This window comes from Coregonus clupeaformis, chromosome 16 (genome assembly GCF_020615455.1).
Source record: "Coregonus clupeaformis isolate EN_2021a chromosome 16, ASM2061545v1, whole genome shotgun sequence".
Taxonomy (NCBI): Eukaryota; Metazoa; Chordata; class Actinopteri; order Salmoniformes; family Salmonidae; genus Coregonus; species Coregonus clupeaformis.
In genome coordinates, this window is record NC_059207.1 from 38,622,378 (window position 1) to 38,638,313 (window position 15,936).

Here is a 15,936-nt window from a genome sequence, read left to right on the forward strand (position 1 = left end):
CACATTAGGCATCTAGAGTTTCTCTCTCTCTCCCCTACCGACTCTGTTTTCGCTCTCGTCCTCTGCAGCAAACGCTCCCTAGATGTCTATTTCATCACACTTCTTGTTTTCTTCCATCTTTAGCGTGTGCCTCTCTTATCAAAGCCAGCACACACAAATCCTTGAAGGCAATCAAAAAAAGTGACTGAGAAATATGAAAACGAGCCTTTAGATGTCAGGTACAAGGTTGTAAATATAATAGGCTCAAAGCTTGTCAGAGCTAAAGTAAATAGATTGCTGTGTTTACGCCAAATTGCCAAAGGCTTTTTAGCCAGAAATGGTTTTGAGAGCAGGAGAACACAGTGAGAGTATACGGCTGTGCAGGCTGGATATACAAGAGGCAGCAGAAGCAGCAGGAACTAACTACAATTGCACTGCTTCCTCAATACCCCCTGAAGAGACAAATAACCAGGCCAGTTATGCTGAGTACACCTCTTTGGGAGACCTGAAAGCATACCGATCCATCAACAGTTCTATCCATTCCACACACACACACACCGACCAATTCTTAAAATGATTTACAATTATGCAAAATGCCACCTGATGACTAAGTGTGTGTTTTAATCAGTGGAGGCTGCTGAGAGGAGGACGGCTCATAGTAATGGCTGGAATGGCATAAATGGAATGATATCAAACACATCGAACACGTGGTTTCCATGGTTTCCATGTGTTTGATACCATTCCATTCACTCCATTCCAGCCATTATTATGAGCCGTCCTCCCCTCAGCAGCCTTTACTGGTTTTAATGATGGGGGAAAGGAAGAGATAGTAGGAGGGCTGACCTGCAGGCTGGGTGCAAAACTCCACAGAGATCTCCCTCTTGTCCCTGTGTTCCAGGGGCAGCTGCCAAGGTATCTGGTGTGGCCGCGCCACGGCCTTCACCTTGTAAACGGTCATGGGCTTCAGTTGGAAGAACTGGTACTTGTAGGCCCCTGCCTTCACCATGTCATACTCAGCATCGTTCAGGAAGATGGTGTGGCTGTAGTTGCTGTTGCTAGGCTGCCAGGAGAGCTCAGAAGAGACCTGTGTGATGTTGTCTACCCTCAGATAGTAAGGAGCCACCACCACATCCTTCCCCACCAGCAGAGTGCAGCGCAGCTCGTCAGACGGGCCCCGCTCCGTGATGCTCTGCACCGAGATGCGGTAGGTATTGGTGGCCAGGTTGAGCTTCTCGATAAGCGACTTTGTCTTGCCCCCAAAGGGCACGCTCATCCTCACCTCCTTGTCCACCAGGACGTTGTAGCCACTGATGGAGCCCCAGCCGGGCGGCACCACCGGAGGGTCCCAGCACACGATCACACTCTTGGCCAGCTGTTTGATCAGATTGATACGGCGAGGGTAAGGCACAATGTTTTCACCAATCTCGTCAATGCTGACATCCAGGGTCCCTGTCCCGTTGCTGCAGGAACCCATAGAGCCCAGGAAGTCCATGCCCAGGCTACTGCTGCCCAGGCTGGTCAGAGTGCTGCTCAGACTGGAACCCAGGCCAGTGGAACCGTGACTGGAACTATGAGTGGAACCCAGAGTGGAACCCATGTGGCTGCCCAGAGTGGAACCCATGTGGCTGCCCAGAGTGGAACCGTGAATGGAACCCAGAGTGGAACCCATGTTGCTGCCCAGAGTGGAACCGTGAGTGGAACCGTGAGTGGAACCCAGAGTGGAACCCATGTTGCTGCCCAGAGTGGAACCGTGAGTGGAACCGTGAGTGGAACCCAGAGTGGAACCCATGTTGCTGCCCAGAGTGGAACCCATGTGGCTTCCTAGAGTGGAACCGTGAGTGGAACCCAGAGTGGAACTGAGGTTGCTCCCCAGGTTTCTCTCCAGGTTTCTCTCCAGGTTTCTATCTAGGCTGGGGCCCAGGTCCAGTTTACTGTCAGACAGCAGGCTGCTGATGCTGCTCAGGCCCATGCTGCCCAGCCCTGTGGAGCCCAGGCTGCTGTGGTTACTACTGAGGTAGCCTGACTCTTTGGCCCCATCCCTGTGCTGAGCAGAGGGCATCTTCTCGTCCTTAACAAAGTCCACAAAGTTGGAAGGGACAAGTCCCTGCTGTCCATCCAGCAGCTCTCCTGATGAACAGAGAAATAGAGATAAAGCAGTAAGTATTAGTATTAATAACAACTCTCCCAGTGAAGAGCAGTAAGTAGTATTAACAACAACACTCACAGTGAAGAGCAGTAAGTAGTATTAATAACAACACTCACAGTGAAGAGCAGTAAGTAGTATTAATAACAACACTCACAGTGAAGAGCAGTAAGAAGTATTAACAACAACACTCACAGTGAACAGCAGTAAGTAGTATTAACAACAACACTCACAGTGAAGAGCAGTAAGTAGTATTAACAACAACACTCACAGTGAAGAGCAGTAAGTAGTATGAACAACAACTCTCACAGTGAAGAGCAGTAAGTAGTATTAACAACAACACTCACAGTGAAGAGCAGTAACTAGTATTAACAACAACACTCACAGTGAAGAGCAGTAAGTAGTATTAACAACAACTCTCCGAGTACAGTACAGTGAAGACTAGAGATGACAATCGTAAAAGCCACATTAGCACGGATTGATCCACAACTGCCTAATCCTCGTCTCATCTAATGCCCATACAGTAAATACATCCCATAATCCATGCTGTCGCTTAGCAACAACAATCATTCTGCTCTGAAATAATTATTTTTAAATCATGCAAATTGGTTTTTAACAGAGAGGGTAAAATACAGTGAGTAATCAGACCTTCATAGAAGCCGTCATCATCCATGGTCCCATACACGTAGAGGTACTTCCCTGCCACTAGGGGGAGCTCTGCCTCAGGATGCTCATTGGGCCCATTACAGGGGTTATAACTGGGGGAAAGAAAGAGTAGAGTACAACAGAATCAAGCTGATGAACTCGCTGTGTTGCTCCTCTTAACCCAACACAAGTGGAAATGTGTCCAATTATCTCAGGCTAGATGATGAATTCAGGTTCAAAAAGGTTCAAAACCCAGGTTCAAAATGGGACAATTATTAAACACAATATTAGGAACTGTGTATGGACAATTAGCTTCTGTCAAAACTTGACGATATTGTGATGGAAAAGCACAGTAGCCTAGCTAAATAGTATCCGAGCAATTCCAAACAAATCCAAGCACAGTAAACATTTTGCCACAAACACTGCACCCTTATGTAACTCTATGAAAGGGGAATTGCTGAGTGCTGCATTAAAAAAACAAATATAACATTTTCCAACAGGCAACATTTTTCAACAGGCTAAATGAGAGAGGAAGAAACAGTGAGGGTGGACAGCACTGGGTTCCATTCATGTATTTGCCTTTGTTCTAGGGGATTCCAATTATTCCAGCTGACAGTTCATTTTATTTGGTGAGAGCATAGCACTGCATCATTATTAAGAGGTGAGTTCAAACCTCAGTGGGACAATGTGGGTGGAAAACACTTCTGAAAAGTGCTGTGCAGGGATGCATTTTTAATATGACACTGTAGTGTAAGGCATCTCAAAGCAGTTCCCTCCTCTCACCTGTACCTGGCGATGCACAGACGGACCTTGCCTGTGAACCTCTTCTTGGTCCTAGTCGTTGAGCTTAGTTCTTTGTCCATCTGGTGAGAGAGAGAACAAACCTTGAGAGATGAAACAACCAAATATATTACATTTTTTTTCACACAAAAAAAAACACTTTATGCTCACTATCGTGGAAATCAGTGGGATGATGGCAGAGCCTATAAACTTCTCCTATACACACTTGGTAAACCTCACAATCCTCCCAGCCGAGGAGAGTAAAAGGAAACAGATAGGCCTCTTCACACCCCATCCTCTCTGCCTCACTGTGTTTCCTCAGTCCTGCCTCTCGAACTGAGTGGGACTTCAGCTTAGACTTTCAAAACAGGAAGCAATTTTGCAATCATGTAATAAATGCTGTAATTATGTAACATTAGTGTAATTAATGCGTTACCATCTTCTGAGGAGTTTTTTGAAATGGCAATCAAGCTATTTAGGTCCATCTTCATTAGGCTTATACAATCAGGGCTAGAGTGGAGGGAGGGAGGGACAGACAGACAGACAGACGGACGGTGTTAGGGGGAAACCTAGTAGGACTCACCTCGGTGAGGAGGGCTCGTTGGGAGCTGCCAGCTCGGCTGCTGCTGCGGGTGAGGAATGTTGGCTTTACCGACACGAGCTCTGGCTTGTCCCCACTGATCTGGAGCGGTCGGATGAACTCAGAGATCACAGATCTGCTCAGCGGACTCTCATTGCCTGCAGGCAAAACAAAGGAACAGCTAAGATCTGAAATATGACTACGCCTGCTAAAATCATATTTCTATCTGTGTGTAATAATAATGTCCAAAATGGAGTGCTATTTATCACATACTATTATTTATCCATTTCATCATGTGATCGTCATTCATCGTCATCATCACCATTCATCATCATCATCATCATCATCATCATCTGTAACGATCCCGGCTGTCTGAGTCGGGGTCTGGTCGTAAGCTCCAGTTTCCCGAGGGTTCGGGAACGCTCCGGGGAGCGCTCTGGTTTCCGCACCTGATTCCTGTTAGCAATCTGCACACCTGGGCCTAATCAGCACCTTTCTTAGGCTCTGGCCCAACATCCAGTTCCTGCCGGATCGTTAGCCATGAACAGTAGGTGTTCGTTGTATCAGTTGAGCGTTCTAGCGTGAGTTTTGTTATTTTGTACTTTGTTGAGTTTTTGTGTCCTTACCTCCGTTTTTGTTCCACCTGCAGTCACACGTCCGGAACCTTCACCCCCACCTCTGCCTGATGGTGGCGGCTGCCGAGCCATCACTGGACCCAGACTGCACCCCCAACTACTCAACCACGCCGCCCGCTCTGTCCCTGGATTATTCTGCACCTTTTTGTTATCTGAATAAACCCTCACTTTCGTTCAACTCTCCTTGTCCTGGTCTGCTTCTGGGTTCTGGCTGAGGGAACTGTGACAGAACGATCCGGCCAATTATGAACCCAGCGGACCTGGACTCAGTTCGCCATGCCATTACCCAGCAGGAGAAGATGTTGGGCCATCATAGCACGGTACTACAGGAGATCGCGTTGTCAGTTCGGAACCTTTCTACCGGCCTGATGGAGGTCCAGAACCAACGCCAGTGTCCGGTGGAGGACCCACTACCGGTTTCACCCATCTCGCCTGCCGCTTCTGAAGTTGTGTCCCTCCGTGAGCCCAAGGTTCGACGCGGATAAATATGAGGGGGAGCTGGGAGGATGCCGTTCCTTCCTTATGCAGTGTGGATTAGTGTTCGATCTACAGCCCTACTCTTATGCCACAGACAAGGCTAGGATAGCCTTTGTGATTGAGTTGCTGCGTGGTCGAGCGCTGGAGTGGGCTTCAGCCGTTTGGGAACGACAGGATCCCTGCATGGCTTCATACCAGGGGTTCACGGCCGAGATGAGGAAGCTCTTCGACCATTCCGTCCGAGGGAGGGACGCAGCTAGGCGCCTGTTTTCTCTTCACCAAGGAACTCGCAGCGTGGCCGATTTCGTGATCGAGTTCAAGACGTTGGCTGTGGAGAGTGGGTGGAACGAGGAGTCTTTGCAAGCGGCTTTTTACCAGGGTCTGTCGGAGCAGCTCAAGGATGAGTTGATCTCCTATCCGGAGCCTAGTGACCTGGACAGCTTGGTAGCCTTGTCTATTCGGGTGGATAATCGAGTCCGAGAGCGAAGGAGGGAGAAGCAATGGGGTCCGTCAATCGATCAGCTTCTCAGTTCCCAGTCGGGTCGGGTGGTGGACCAGAACACGTCGATCATTCTCCACCACTAAGGATTAGTGGAGAGGACCTCTCTCCCGATTCTGAACCCATGCAAGGGGGACGGCACGGGTTAACCAAGGAGGAGCGTCAACATAGACGTAAGACCAACTGCTGCCTCTACTGTGGTCGCCCGGGACATTACATCTCCACCTGTTCCCGGCGGTCGTCAAACTGCCCGGCTCGCTAAAGTTGGGAGGACTTTTAGCGAGCCAGTTTCAACCTCTCAGTACCTCTGTCAGACCCCGCTTCCCGGCTACCCTTGTGAACAGGAATCAGAGCTTAGCGCTTAACGCTTTTATCGATTCAGGTGCCGATGGAAGCTTTCTTGATGCCGAGTTGGTGGAACAGCTGGGGCTTTCCAAGGAGCAATTGCCGGAAGCCATTGAAGCGACCACTCTGAACGGCAGTAGTCTGGCACGTATCGCGATGAGGACTGAACCGGTTAAGATGCGGTTGTCAGGGAATCATTCTGAGATGATTTCATTTTTTCATTCTGCCGTCTTCCCATGTTCCTCTGGTCCTTGGATACCCCTGGTTGAAGGAACACAATCCCACGTTCGATTGGGTGACGGGCAAGGTAACGAGTTGGAGCCTGGATTGTCATGCTAACTGTCTCAAGACTGCCTGCCCCCATTCGGTTCCCAGTCAGGTGATTGAGGCTAAACCTCCAGATTTGTCCCTGGTTCCCGAGACATATCACGATTTGGGGGAAGTTTTCAGTAAGCAGAAGGCTCTGTCACTCCCTCCCCCACCGACCATATGATTGTGCCATCAACCTGGTCCCTGGAGCTGTCTACCCCAAGGGAAGGTTATACAGTATCTCCCGACCTGAACGTGAGGCGTTGGAGACCTACATCAAGGAGTCCCTAGCTGCTGGTCTCGTTCGTCCCTCGTCATCACCCCTGGGGGCAGGATTCTTCTTTGTGGGTAAGAAGGATGGCTCTCTTCGACCATGTATTGACTATCGGGGGTTGAATGACATCACGGTCAAGAACAAGTATCCCCCTGCCCTTGATGAGTTCTGCCTTCGACTCCTTACAGGGTGCTACGGTGTTCACCAAGTTAGACCTACGCAATGCGTATCACCTGGTCCGGATCAGAGAGGGGGACGAGTGGTTGACGGGTTTCAATACACCGATGGGGCACTTCGAGTATCAGGTGATGCCGTTTGGACTGACCAATGCTCCAGCGGTATTCCAGAGTATGGTGAACGACGTCCTGAGAGATATGATCGGTCTCTTCGTGTTTGTTTACCTGGATGACATTCTGATCTTCTCGAAGGAACCTTCCGACCACGTCCAGCATGTCCGGCAGGTTCTGCAGCGATTATTGGAGAATCGCCTGTTCGTGAAGGCCGAGAAGTGCGAGTTTCACGCCCACACGACATCCTTTCTCGGGTACATCATCTCCAGGGGTGAGATTAGGATGGACCAGGAGAAGGTTAGAGCGGTTCTGGAATGGGCCCAGCCCGGTACGAGATTGCAGCTCCAGAGATTTTTGGGGTTTGCGAATTTCTACCGCAGATTCATCCGGGATTACAGCCGTGTGGCCGCTCCATTAACTGCCTTGACTTCCAGCATCAGGACCTTCAAGTGGAATCCGGAGGCGGATCGGCGTTTCTGGATTTGAAGAGGCGATTCACCAACGCACCGATTCTCTCTCAACCGGACACGGCCCGTCAGTTCGTCGTTGAAGTGGACGCGTCTGATGTGGGAGTTGGCGCCATCCTGTCGCAGCGATGCTCCACGGACAGTAAACTCCATCCCTGCGCCTACTACTCTCGTCGCCTTTCGCCTGCGGAGAGGAATTACGATGTGGGTAACCGGGAGCTTCTCGCGGTGAAACTTGCCTTGGAGGAGTGGCGCCTCTGGTTGGGGGCGGAGCAACCGTTTATTGTCTGGACTGACCACAAGAATCTTGCTTACGTGCAATCGGCTAAACGTCTCAACTCCCGTCAGGCCAGGTGGGCGTTGTTTTTCGGACGATTCAAGTTTGCCCTGACGTTCCGACCTGGATCTAAGAACGGCAAGGCGGACGCCTTGTCCCGGATGTTCTCCAAGACGGAGGAGAGTGGGTCCAAGACCGAGACTATTCTCCCCCGGAACTGCGTCGTGGGAGCAGTGATGTGGAAGATTGAGGAGGAGGTGCTGGCGGCCCTTCGGACTCAGCCCGGTCCCGGTAACGTCCACCCGGTCGGTTGTTTGTGCCTGAGTCGGTTCGTCCTGCTGTCCTCAAATGGTCCCACGCCAGCAAGATGGCTTGTCAACTCCGGCGTGGCTCGGACGATAGCGTTTCTTCGCAGACGTTTTTGGTGGCCTGCCATGGCCGAGGATACTCGGGGTTTTGTTGCTGCCTGTCCAGTGTGTGCGCAGAATAAGAGTACCAATCGGCCCAGCTCTGGACTACTTCATCCCCTTCCTATTCCCCGGCGTCCATGGTCGCATCTGGCCCTGGACTTCGTCACGGGGTTGCCCGCTTCTGAGGGGAACACGGTCGTTCTGACTATCGTGGACAGATTCAGCAAGTTCACCCACTTTGTGCCTATTGCCAAGCTTCCCTCTGCCTCGGAGACGTCCGAGATCCTGGTTAGGGAGGTTTTCAGGATCCACGGTTTGCCCAGTGATATCGTTTCCGACCGTGGCCCTCAGTTTACCTCTGCTGTCTGGAAGTCCTTCTGTTTGGCCATTGGAGCTACAGTCAGTCTCACATCTGGTTTTCACCCCCAATCCAATGGTCAGGCGGAAAGAGCCAACCAGAAGATGGAATCCACGCTACGCTGTCTGGTCTCTTCCAACCCCACCTCCTGGGCCTCTCAGTTGCCTTGGGTTGAGTATGCCCACAATACTCTCCCTACATCGGCCACTGGGATGTCTCCCCTTCCAGTGCCTGTATGGCTACCAACCTCCCCTGTTCCCTTCTCAGGAGAAGGAGCTCTCAGTGCCTTCTGTTCAGGCCCATATTCGGCGTTGCCACCGGACCTGGCATCGGGCCAGAAAGGCACTCCTTAGAGGTTCGGACCGGTATCAGCTCCAGGCGAATCGTCGCCGGATCCCCGCTCCCACCTATACCATCGGAGATAGGGTTTGGTTGGCCACACGGGATCTTCCGTTACGGACTGAGTCTAGGAAGTTGTTACCGAAGTTTATTGGTCCGTTTGTGGTGGAGAAGGTGATCAATCCAGTGGCAGTGCGACTCAAACTACCGAGGACGCTCAGAGTCCATCCCACTTTTCATGTCTCCTGCCTCAAGCCTGTCTTCCTCAGTCCTCTGTTGCCTCCTCCGCCTCCTCCTCCTCCTCCTCGGATGATCGGAGGTGGTCCTGCCTACACGGTGCGTCGCATTATGGATGCCAGACGGCGGGGCCGGGGTTTCAGTATCTCGTGGACTGGGAGGGGTATGGTCCGGAGGAGAGGAGTTGGATTCCGCGGCGACAGGTCCTAGATGCGGATCTCATCAGGGACTTTTACCGCCTCCATCCTGGCGCTCCGGGGAGTCCGCCCGGTGGCGTTCGTCGGAGGGGGGTACTGTAACGATCCCGGCTGTCTGAGTCGGGGTCTGGTCGTAAGCTCCAGTTTCCCGAGGGTTCGGGAACGCTCCGGGAGCGCTCTGGTTTCCGCACCTGATTCCTGTTAGCAATCTGCACACCTGGGCCTAATCAGCACCTTTCTTAGGCTCTGGCCCAACATCCAGTTCCTGCCGGATCGTTAGCCATGAACAGTAGGTGTTCGTTGTATCAGTTGAGCGTTCTAGCGTGAGTTTTGTTATTTTGTACTTTGTTGAGTTTTTGTGTCCTTACCTCCGTTTTTGTTCCACCTGCAGTCACACGTCCGGAACCTTCACCCCACCTCTGCCTGATGGTCGGCGGCTGCCGAGCCATCACTGGACCCAGACTGCACCCCCAACTACTCAACCACGCCGCCCGCTCTGTCCCTGGATTATTCTGCACCTTTTTGTTATCTGAATAAACCCTCACTTTCGTTCAACTCTCCTTGTCCTGGTCTGCTTCTGGGTTCTGGCTGAGGGAACTGTGACATCATCATCCATACATCATTTGATTAGATACCATTAAAAGTAATACATAATATGTAACATTGTAACATTGCAAGAACCCACAGCACAAACAACAGATGGATACAACCCATTAACAATTAGGAAAATAATAATAATAATTGCATTAGTGTTAAAAAACATACAGATCCTTATGTAATCAGAAGGAGAGTTAGAGTCCAGGCACATGCCCAATGTAAAGGTCAGTATTATTGGCATGTATTTATTTAAGTCAACAACAAGAATGTGCCAAGCTGTGGTAAAGGCTATGTCATACAGTACCCTGATTTATTATTTCATTAGGCTACTTGCTCTATGTTGATCCATGTACGTCACAAGCGCTGCTTTCCAGATCTCCAATTTCAGGAGCAGCTGCACGTTTGTCTTTCCATCCTCATAATCCTGGATTGTTCATTTAAAATGTATTTTGGCTGCATCTTGCTCTAATAAAGCTTTCCACTGCTTCCACTGTCTGATTTAACAGTTCAAACCTCCACATACAGCTCACAGATCACTGAAATAACATTATTATGAATATTCTATGAGCTGTGGTCTATGGCGTACATACAGCTAAAACTAAAACAAAGCTCTTCTGGGATTCCTCTGACCTTTCCCTGTGGGGGCGGCCAGCCCGTTGAGGAGCTGGGAGAGGGATTTGTTTGGCGATCCGGGGGATTCACACACAGTTAAGGGATCGGTGCCACTGCCAAGGGTATCAAACTTTCCAGTTTGTAGCCGGAACTTCTCTAGCTCTTTGGACAGGAGGTTGAACTGCTCACTCTGTGTCCGACATTTCTCCTCCAGCTCTCGGACTTTGGCCTGGCGACAGATAGCGAGAGAGAGAGAAAGAGAAAGACAGAGAGAGAGAGAAAGACAGAGAGAGGGAGAAAGACAGAGAGAGGGAGAAAGACAGAGAGAGGGAGAAAGACAGAGAGAGGGAGAAAGACAGAGAGAGGGAGAAAGACAGAGAGAGGGAGAAAGACAGAGAGAGAGAGAAAGACAGAGAGAGGGAGAAAGACAGAGAGAGGGAGAAAGACAGAGAGAGGGAGAAAGACAGAGAGAGGGAGAAAGACAGAGAGAGGGAGAAAGACAGAGAGAGGGAGAAAGACAGAGAGAGGGAGAAAGACAGAGAGAGAGAAAGACAGAGAGAGGGAGTAAGACAGAGAGAGGGAGAAAGGAAGGAAGAAGTAGAGAGACAAAAGAGAAGAAAGTAACAGAAGGAAATAAAGTGAAAGAAAGAGAAAATCTGAAACCCAAAACTGTATACTTCTATAAATACACACACAAAATCAGGTAGGATGAGATATTGGACTTTAAAAACGTGGGGTTCATTCCTTACTGAGAAAAGGGAGTTGACGCCTTAAATTTCCTATCAGGCAAAATACAGTCCAGTCATAAACACCTAAACTAGTCACAGTATGCAGATCACATGCAGGACTACAGTTAATGCACATTATTCTATAGAGCAGCCTCTTGTTAAGAGGAAGTATGCATACCAAAAACTGCACTGTGTTCAAAGCGCGGGGAATGCTCCTCAACTTCATTGCACATAGATAGTAAAATAAAGGCAAGAATCATCATCATGAGTTACGAAGCCGACAAAAGAGGGGCAACAGCAATTAAAAACATCATAGAACCATGCAATCAAATCCTTGGCTTTCTACAGTGAAATACTGTCTGTTCTCCACACTGGCCCGTTGATAGGAGACTACGGTACAGTGGGAGAACAGGCAGGCCTAGCAGAAACCCCAGGGGTGCCCAGCTCAAGATCTTCCCTTGGGCAGGGGTAAGTGTTGAGTGTTAACCAACCCCTCAACACATAAACCCAAATCAGCCCCTTCATCAGACCACCCTGGGAGCATTGCTGAAGCTACCATGTCATTTGCGGCACTCTCTCCCCAAAGCACAGTGATGCCTAATGTCTGTGGCGTTTTATTTCAGCTCTGAGTGACTTTCATGCAGACACGTTATTGTCAGCGCGTGAACATGCTATTAGAAGAGGAGTGGCATTTGTAATCACTGCATATGATTCAATGGGTTGATGCATTAGCACAGAGGGTGGTTAGCCTTTCACCATCTTAAAGCCCTCACCTGGATGTATGACCAGTACTGTAGTAGCCTAGTGAAACATGCTGCACTGCATGCAACGCCAACCAGAAATAACGGTTAGAACGTCCTCATAACAGCAATTGTTTCCATTATGCCAGCATCTAAATACAATACCTCAGACATTAGAATGATGCCATAACTAAAATTCAGGCATAACTAAAATTAGAGATGATGAGAGCGATTTTCTGATGGCCTCTCCTACGTCCCAGTTAGGCCTTCTGTCCTGTTGTGTCCTGTTCTGTTCTGTCCTGTGACAACCCCTTCCCCAGTGACTGTCCGGTAAGCAGAGCGGGCTCTGAGCCTAGTGGAGTGTGGATGCACATGCTTTGATGACAAGCTGAATCAAGGAGGCGTGTGTGAGTCATCATTTTATGGACAGGACAGCCTTGCCTTTGGAAAGCACACATTCAACAACTGAAACAACAATACAACTATACATCTTTTTAAAGTAAGAATTTGTTCTTAATTGACTTGCCTGGTTAAATAAAGGTTAAATACATTATGAACAGCAGCTAGCAACAACAACAAAACCTTAGCAATGAATTAATGACTGGCCATTGTTTCATGTCCAGTATATGACATTGTTCAGCTCTTGAATCTCATGTTTTCAAAATGAAAATACAGTGCATTCGGAAAGTATTCAGACCCCTTCACTTTTTCCACATTTTGTTACGTTATTCTAAAATGAATTAAATTGTTTTTTTTCCCCCTCATCAATCTGCACACAATACCCTATAACGACAAAGCAAAAACTGGTTTTTAGAAATGTTCGCAAGTTTATTAAAAATAAAAAACAAATATCACATTACATAAGCATTCAGACCCTTTACTCAGTACTTTGTTGAAGCAACTTTGGCAGCGATTACAGCCTCAAGTCTTCTTGGGTATGACGCTACAAGCTTGGCACACCTGTATTTGGGGAGTTTCTCCCATTCTTCTCTGCAGATCCTCTCAAGCTCTGTCAGGTTGGATGGGGAGCGTCGCTGCACAGCTATTTTCAGGTTTCTCCAGAGATGTTCGATCGGGTTCAAGTCCAGGCTCTGGCTGGGCCACTCAAGAACATTCAGACACTTGTCCCGAAGCCACTCCTGCATTGTGTTGGCTGTGTGCTTAGGGTCGTTGTCCTGTTGGAAGGTGAACCTTCGCCCCAGTCTGAGGTCCTGAGTGCTCTGGAGCAGGTTGCTCTCTGTACTTTGCTCCGTTCATCTTTCCCTTGATCTTGACTAGTCTCCCAGTCCCTGCCACTGAAAAACATCCCCACAGCATGATGCTGCCACCACCATGATTCACCATAGGGATGGTGACAGGTTTCCTCCAGACGTGACGCTTGGCATTCAGGCCAAAGAGTTCAATCTTGGTTTCATCAGACCAGAGAATCTTGTTTCTCATGGTCTGAGAGTCTTTAGGTGCCTTTTGGCAAACTCCAAGCGGGCTGTCATGTGCCTTTTACTGAGGAGTGGCTTCCGTCTGGCAACTCTACCATAAAGGCCTGATTGGTGGAGTGCTGCAGAGATGGTTGTCCTTCTGGAAGGTTCTCCCATCTCCACAGTGGAACTCTGGAGCTCTTCTCAGAGTGACCATCGGGTTCTTGGTCACCTCCCTGACCAAGGCTCTTCTCCCCCGATTGCTCAGCTTGGAAGAGTCTTGGGTGTTCCACTGTGTTCTTGGGGACCTTCAATGCTGCAGACATTTTTGGTACCCTTCCCCAGATCTGTGTCTCGACAAAATCCTGTCTCGGAGCTCTATGGACAATTCCTTTGACCTCATGGCATGGTTTTTGTTCTGACATGCACTGTCAACTGTGGGACCTTATATAGACAGGTTTCCAAATCATGTCCAATCAATTGAATTTACCACAGGTGGACTCCAATCAAGTTGTAGAAACATCTCAAGGATGATCAATGGAAACAGGATGCACCTGAGCTCAATTTCGAGTCTCATAGCAAAGGGATGTAAATACATTTGCTAACATTTTTAAAAAACAGTTTTCGCTTTGTCATTATTGGGTATTGTGTGTAGATTCATGAGGATGTTTTTTTATTTAATCCATTTTAGAATAAGGTTGTAGGGGTCTGAATACTTTCCGAATGCACTGTAAATCTAAAGCAATATCTCCCATCAAAATCAGCTTATGAAAATGACCTCTTGATGGACTGCCACTTTGGTGTGGTGTATGCTTAAAATGTGACTATCAATTTAATCCCCAAAACGTTGCCCTTCCAATTCTGAAATGTAATTCCATCATAATTTACTTCCAAAGAGCCAAAAACTAGGGGGATATATCCCTGATGTATATTGTATTGTACAGGCAGAGATGAAAATATCAAGTAAATAAAAACAATTCTGAAATACCTGCATGCTGTCCAAGTGGTTCTGTATATGCACAAAACACACACCAATAACACAGTGAAAAAAAGATGTAGGAAAGAAATTAAGCACAATTACACATACGAACACTCATACACACCTTGAAATCAAAACATACGATTTTCTGTAGCACTAATGCAAAAGTATTTGTTAATAATAATAATAAACAACCACACATTTTCAATAATATAATGATCAATAACGACGTATGTCGACATAATATTGTTTGAATATACTGAATAGACATTTACAAAAACACAAAAGCTAATGTGTCATATCAAAAGCACTGTTCCGTTCTTATTTTGCACTGCTAGTTACATGGGTATACAGTTTAGACTTTAAAAATCATCAAAATAAAGTCATCATGGGCAAGAATCTATTATTCCACCTGGTCTTGGTCTTTATGCATGCCACATTCACAACCTTCAACAGAGTGCACAGGGTCTCACAGACAGAGCCAGTAGAAAATGACCCCGGGCTCACACATGTCCGACTGGCAGGCTGACCCATACACACACACTCCAACAGCAGACACACACTCATGTGCACACGCACACACAACACGGCCAGCCAACCTCCTGTCACCCCCCCCCAGTGCCCAGACACTCACCTCTAACAGATGGACGGCGCCCTCATGCTCCTTCTTAGCCTCAACCTGAGCCTGTAAAACATAACATCTGTGTTACATTCAACACACATACAACCCATGATCTCAACAACTGGACAACTAGACCATTGGGAACTGGCTGGACAGCACCAAAAAACACTAAACAAGTTAGAAAATGCTGTGTTTGAGCTGTTATGAAGGCCATCTATGAAAACAATGGTGTGTAAACATTCAAACAATTATAACAAACAATTAATAATGTATCTTCAATATACTTCTGTAGTGCTCTCTTGAAACTAGATTGCGGGGCTATTCTAGAAGATTCATCTTTGTGTGATATAAACCCACTGTAGTGTATAATAAACATAAAATAATGCATGCTAGTTTACTTCATGTGACTGGGAACATCTGTTGAGAAAACTAACGTTCCACATGAATAGGAGAACATCTGCAGACTTTCCAATTTCATGAATCCACTTCGGAGGCAATTAATTGTAGAGATGCAGAAAGCAGCCAGTGTCTCTATAGAAAGATAACGCTGTAATGAGCTCCTTTTGCTAATGAGAGAAAACAGAGCGTATTTATGGCCAACTCTAAAATAAGTAGCACAGGCAGTGAGAGAAAGAGAGAGAGAGAGAGAGAGATGGAGAGAGAGTTAAACGGAGAGAGAGAGAGAGAAACGGAGAGAGAGAGAGAGCGAGAGGGAGAGAGTGTGAGAGCGTGAAAGAGAGAGCGAGAGGCTGACGATTCCAGATGAGTTGTTGCTTGACATCAGCTCCTCTCCTCAGAGGAGGAAGGCAAAACGTCAAATCATCCGGGCCAGCCTTTTAGCAAGCCAACAAAAAACGTCAAGTCTGATCTAACTTTAAAGTTGTATTGTCTGCTCCCCGTAGCAGGGAAAGAGCTTGTTACTGAGTGGCTTGGTTCCAGCACTCTCTCTCTCTCTCGCCCCACAGCCTGGGGGGCTGGCAGACAGACAGACAGATTTAAGAG

At 48.1% G+C, this 15,936-nt stretch overlaps 1 protein-coding gene across 1 annotated transcript in view; it reads right to left on the reverse strand.

The window, feature by feature from the left end:
• Positions 1-15,936, reverse strand: part of LOC121584778 (RIMS-binding protein 2-like) — a 133,845-nt gene that overhangs the window by 30,365 nt on the left and 87,544 nt on the right. Inside the window, exons 6-12 of the mRNA XM_041900889.2 lie at positions 14,947-14,997; positions 14,322-14,342; positions 10,469-10,679; positions 4,131-4,285; positions 3,551-3,630; positions 2,771-2,880; positions 823-2,106 (exon numbers count right to left, since the gene is read on the reverse strand). Of these exons, the coding sequence (XP_041756823.2) occupies positions 823-2,106; positions 2,771-2,880; positions 3,551-3,630; positions 4,131-4,285; positions 10,469-10,679; positions 14,322-14,342; positions 14,947-14,997 (1,912 nt within the window). The remainder of the gene's footprint in view (positions 1-822; positions 2,107-2,770; positions 2,881-3,550; positions 3,631-4,130; positions 4,286-10,468; positions 10,680-14,321; positions 14,343-14,946; positions 14,998-15,936) is intronic.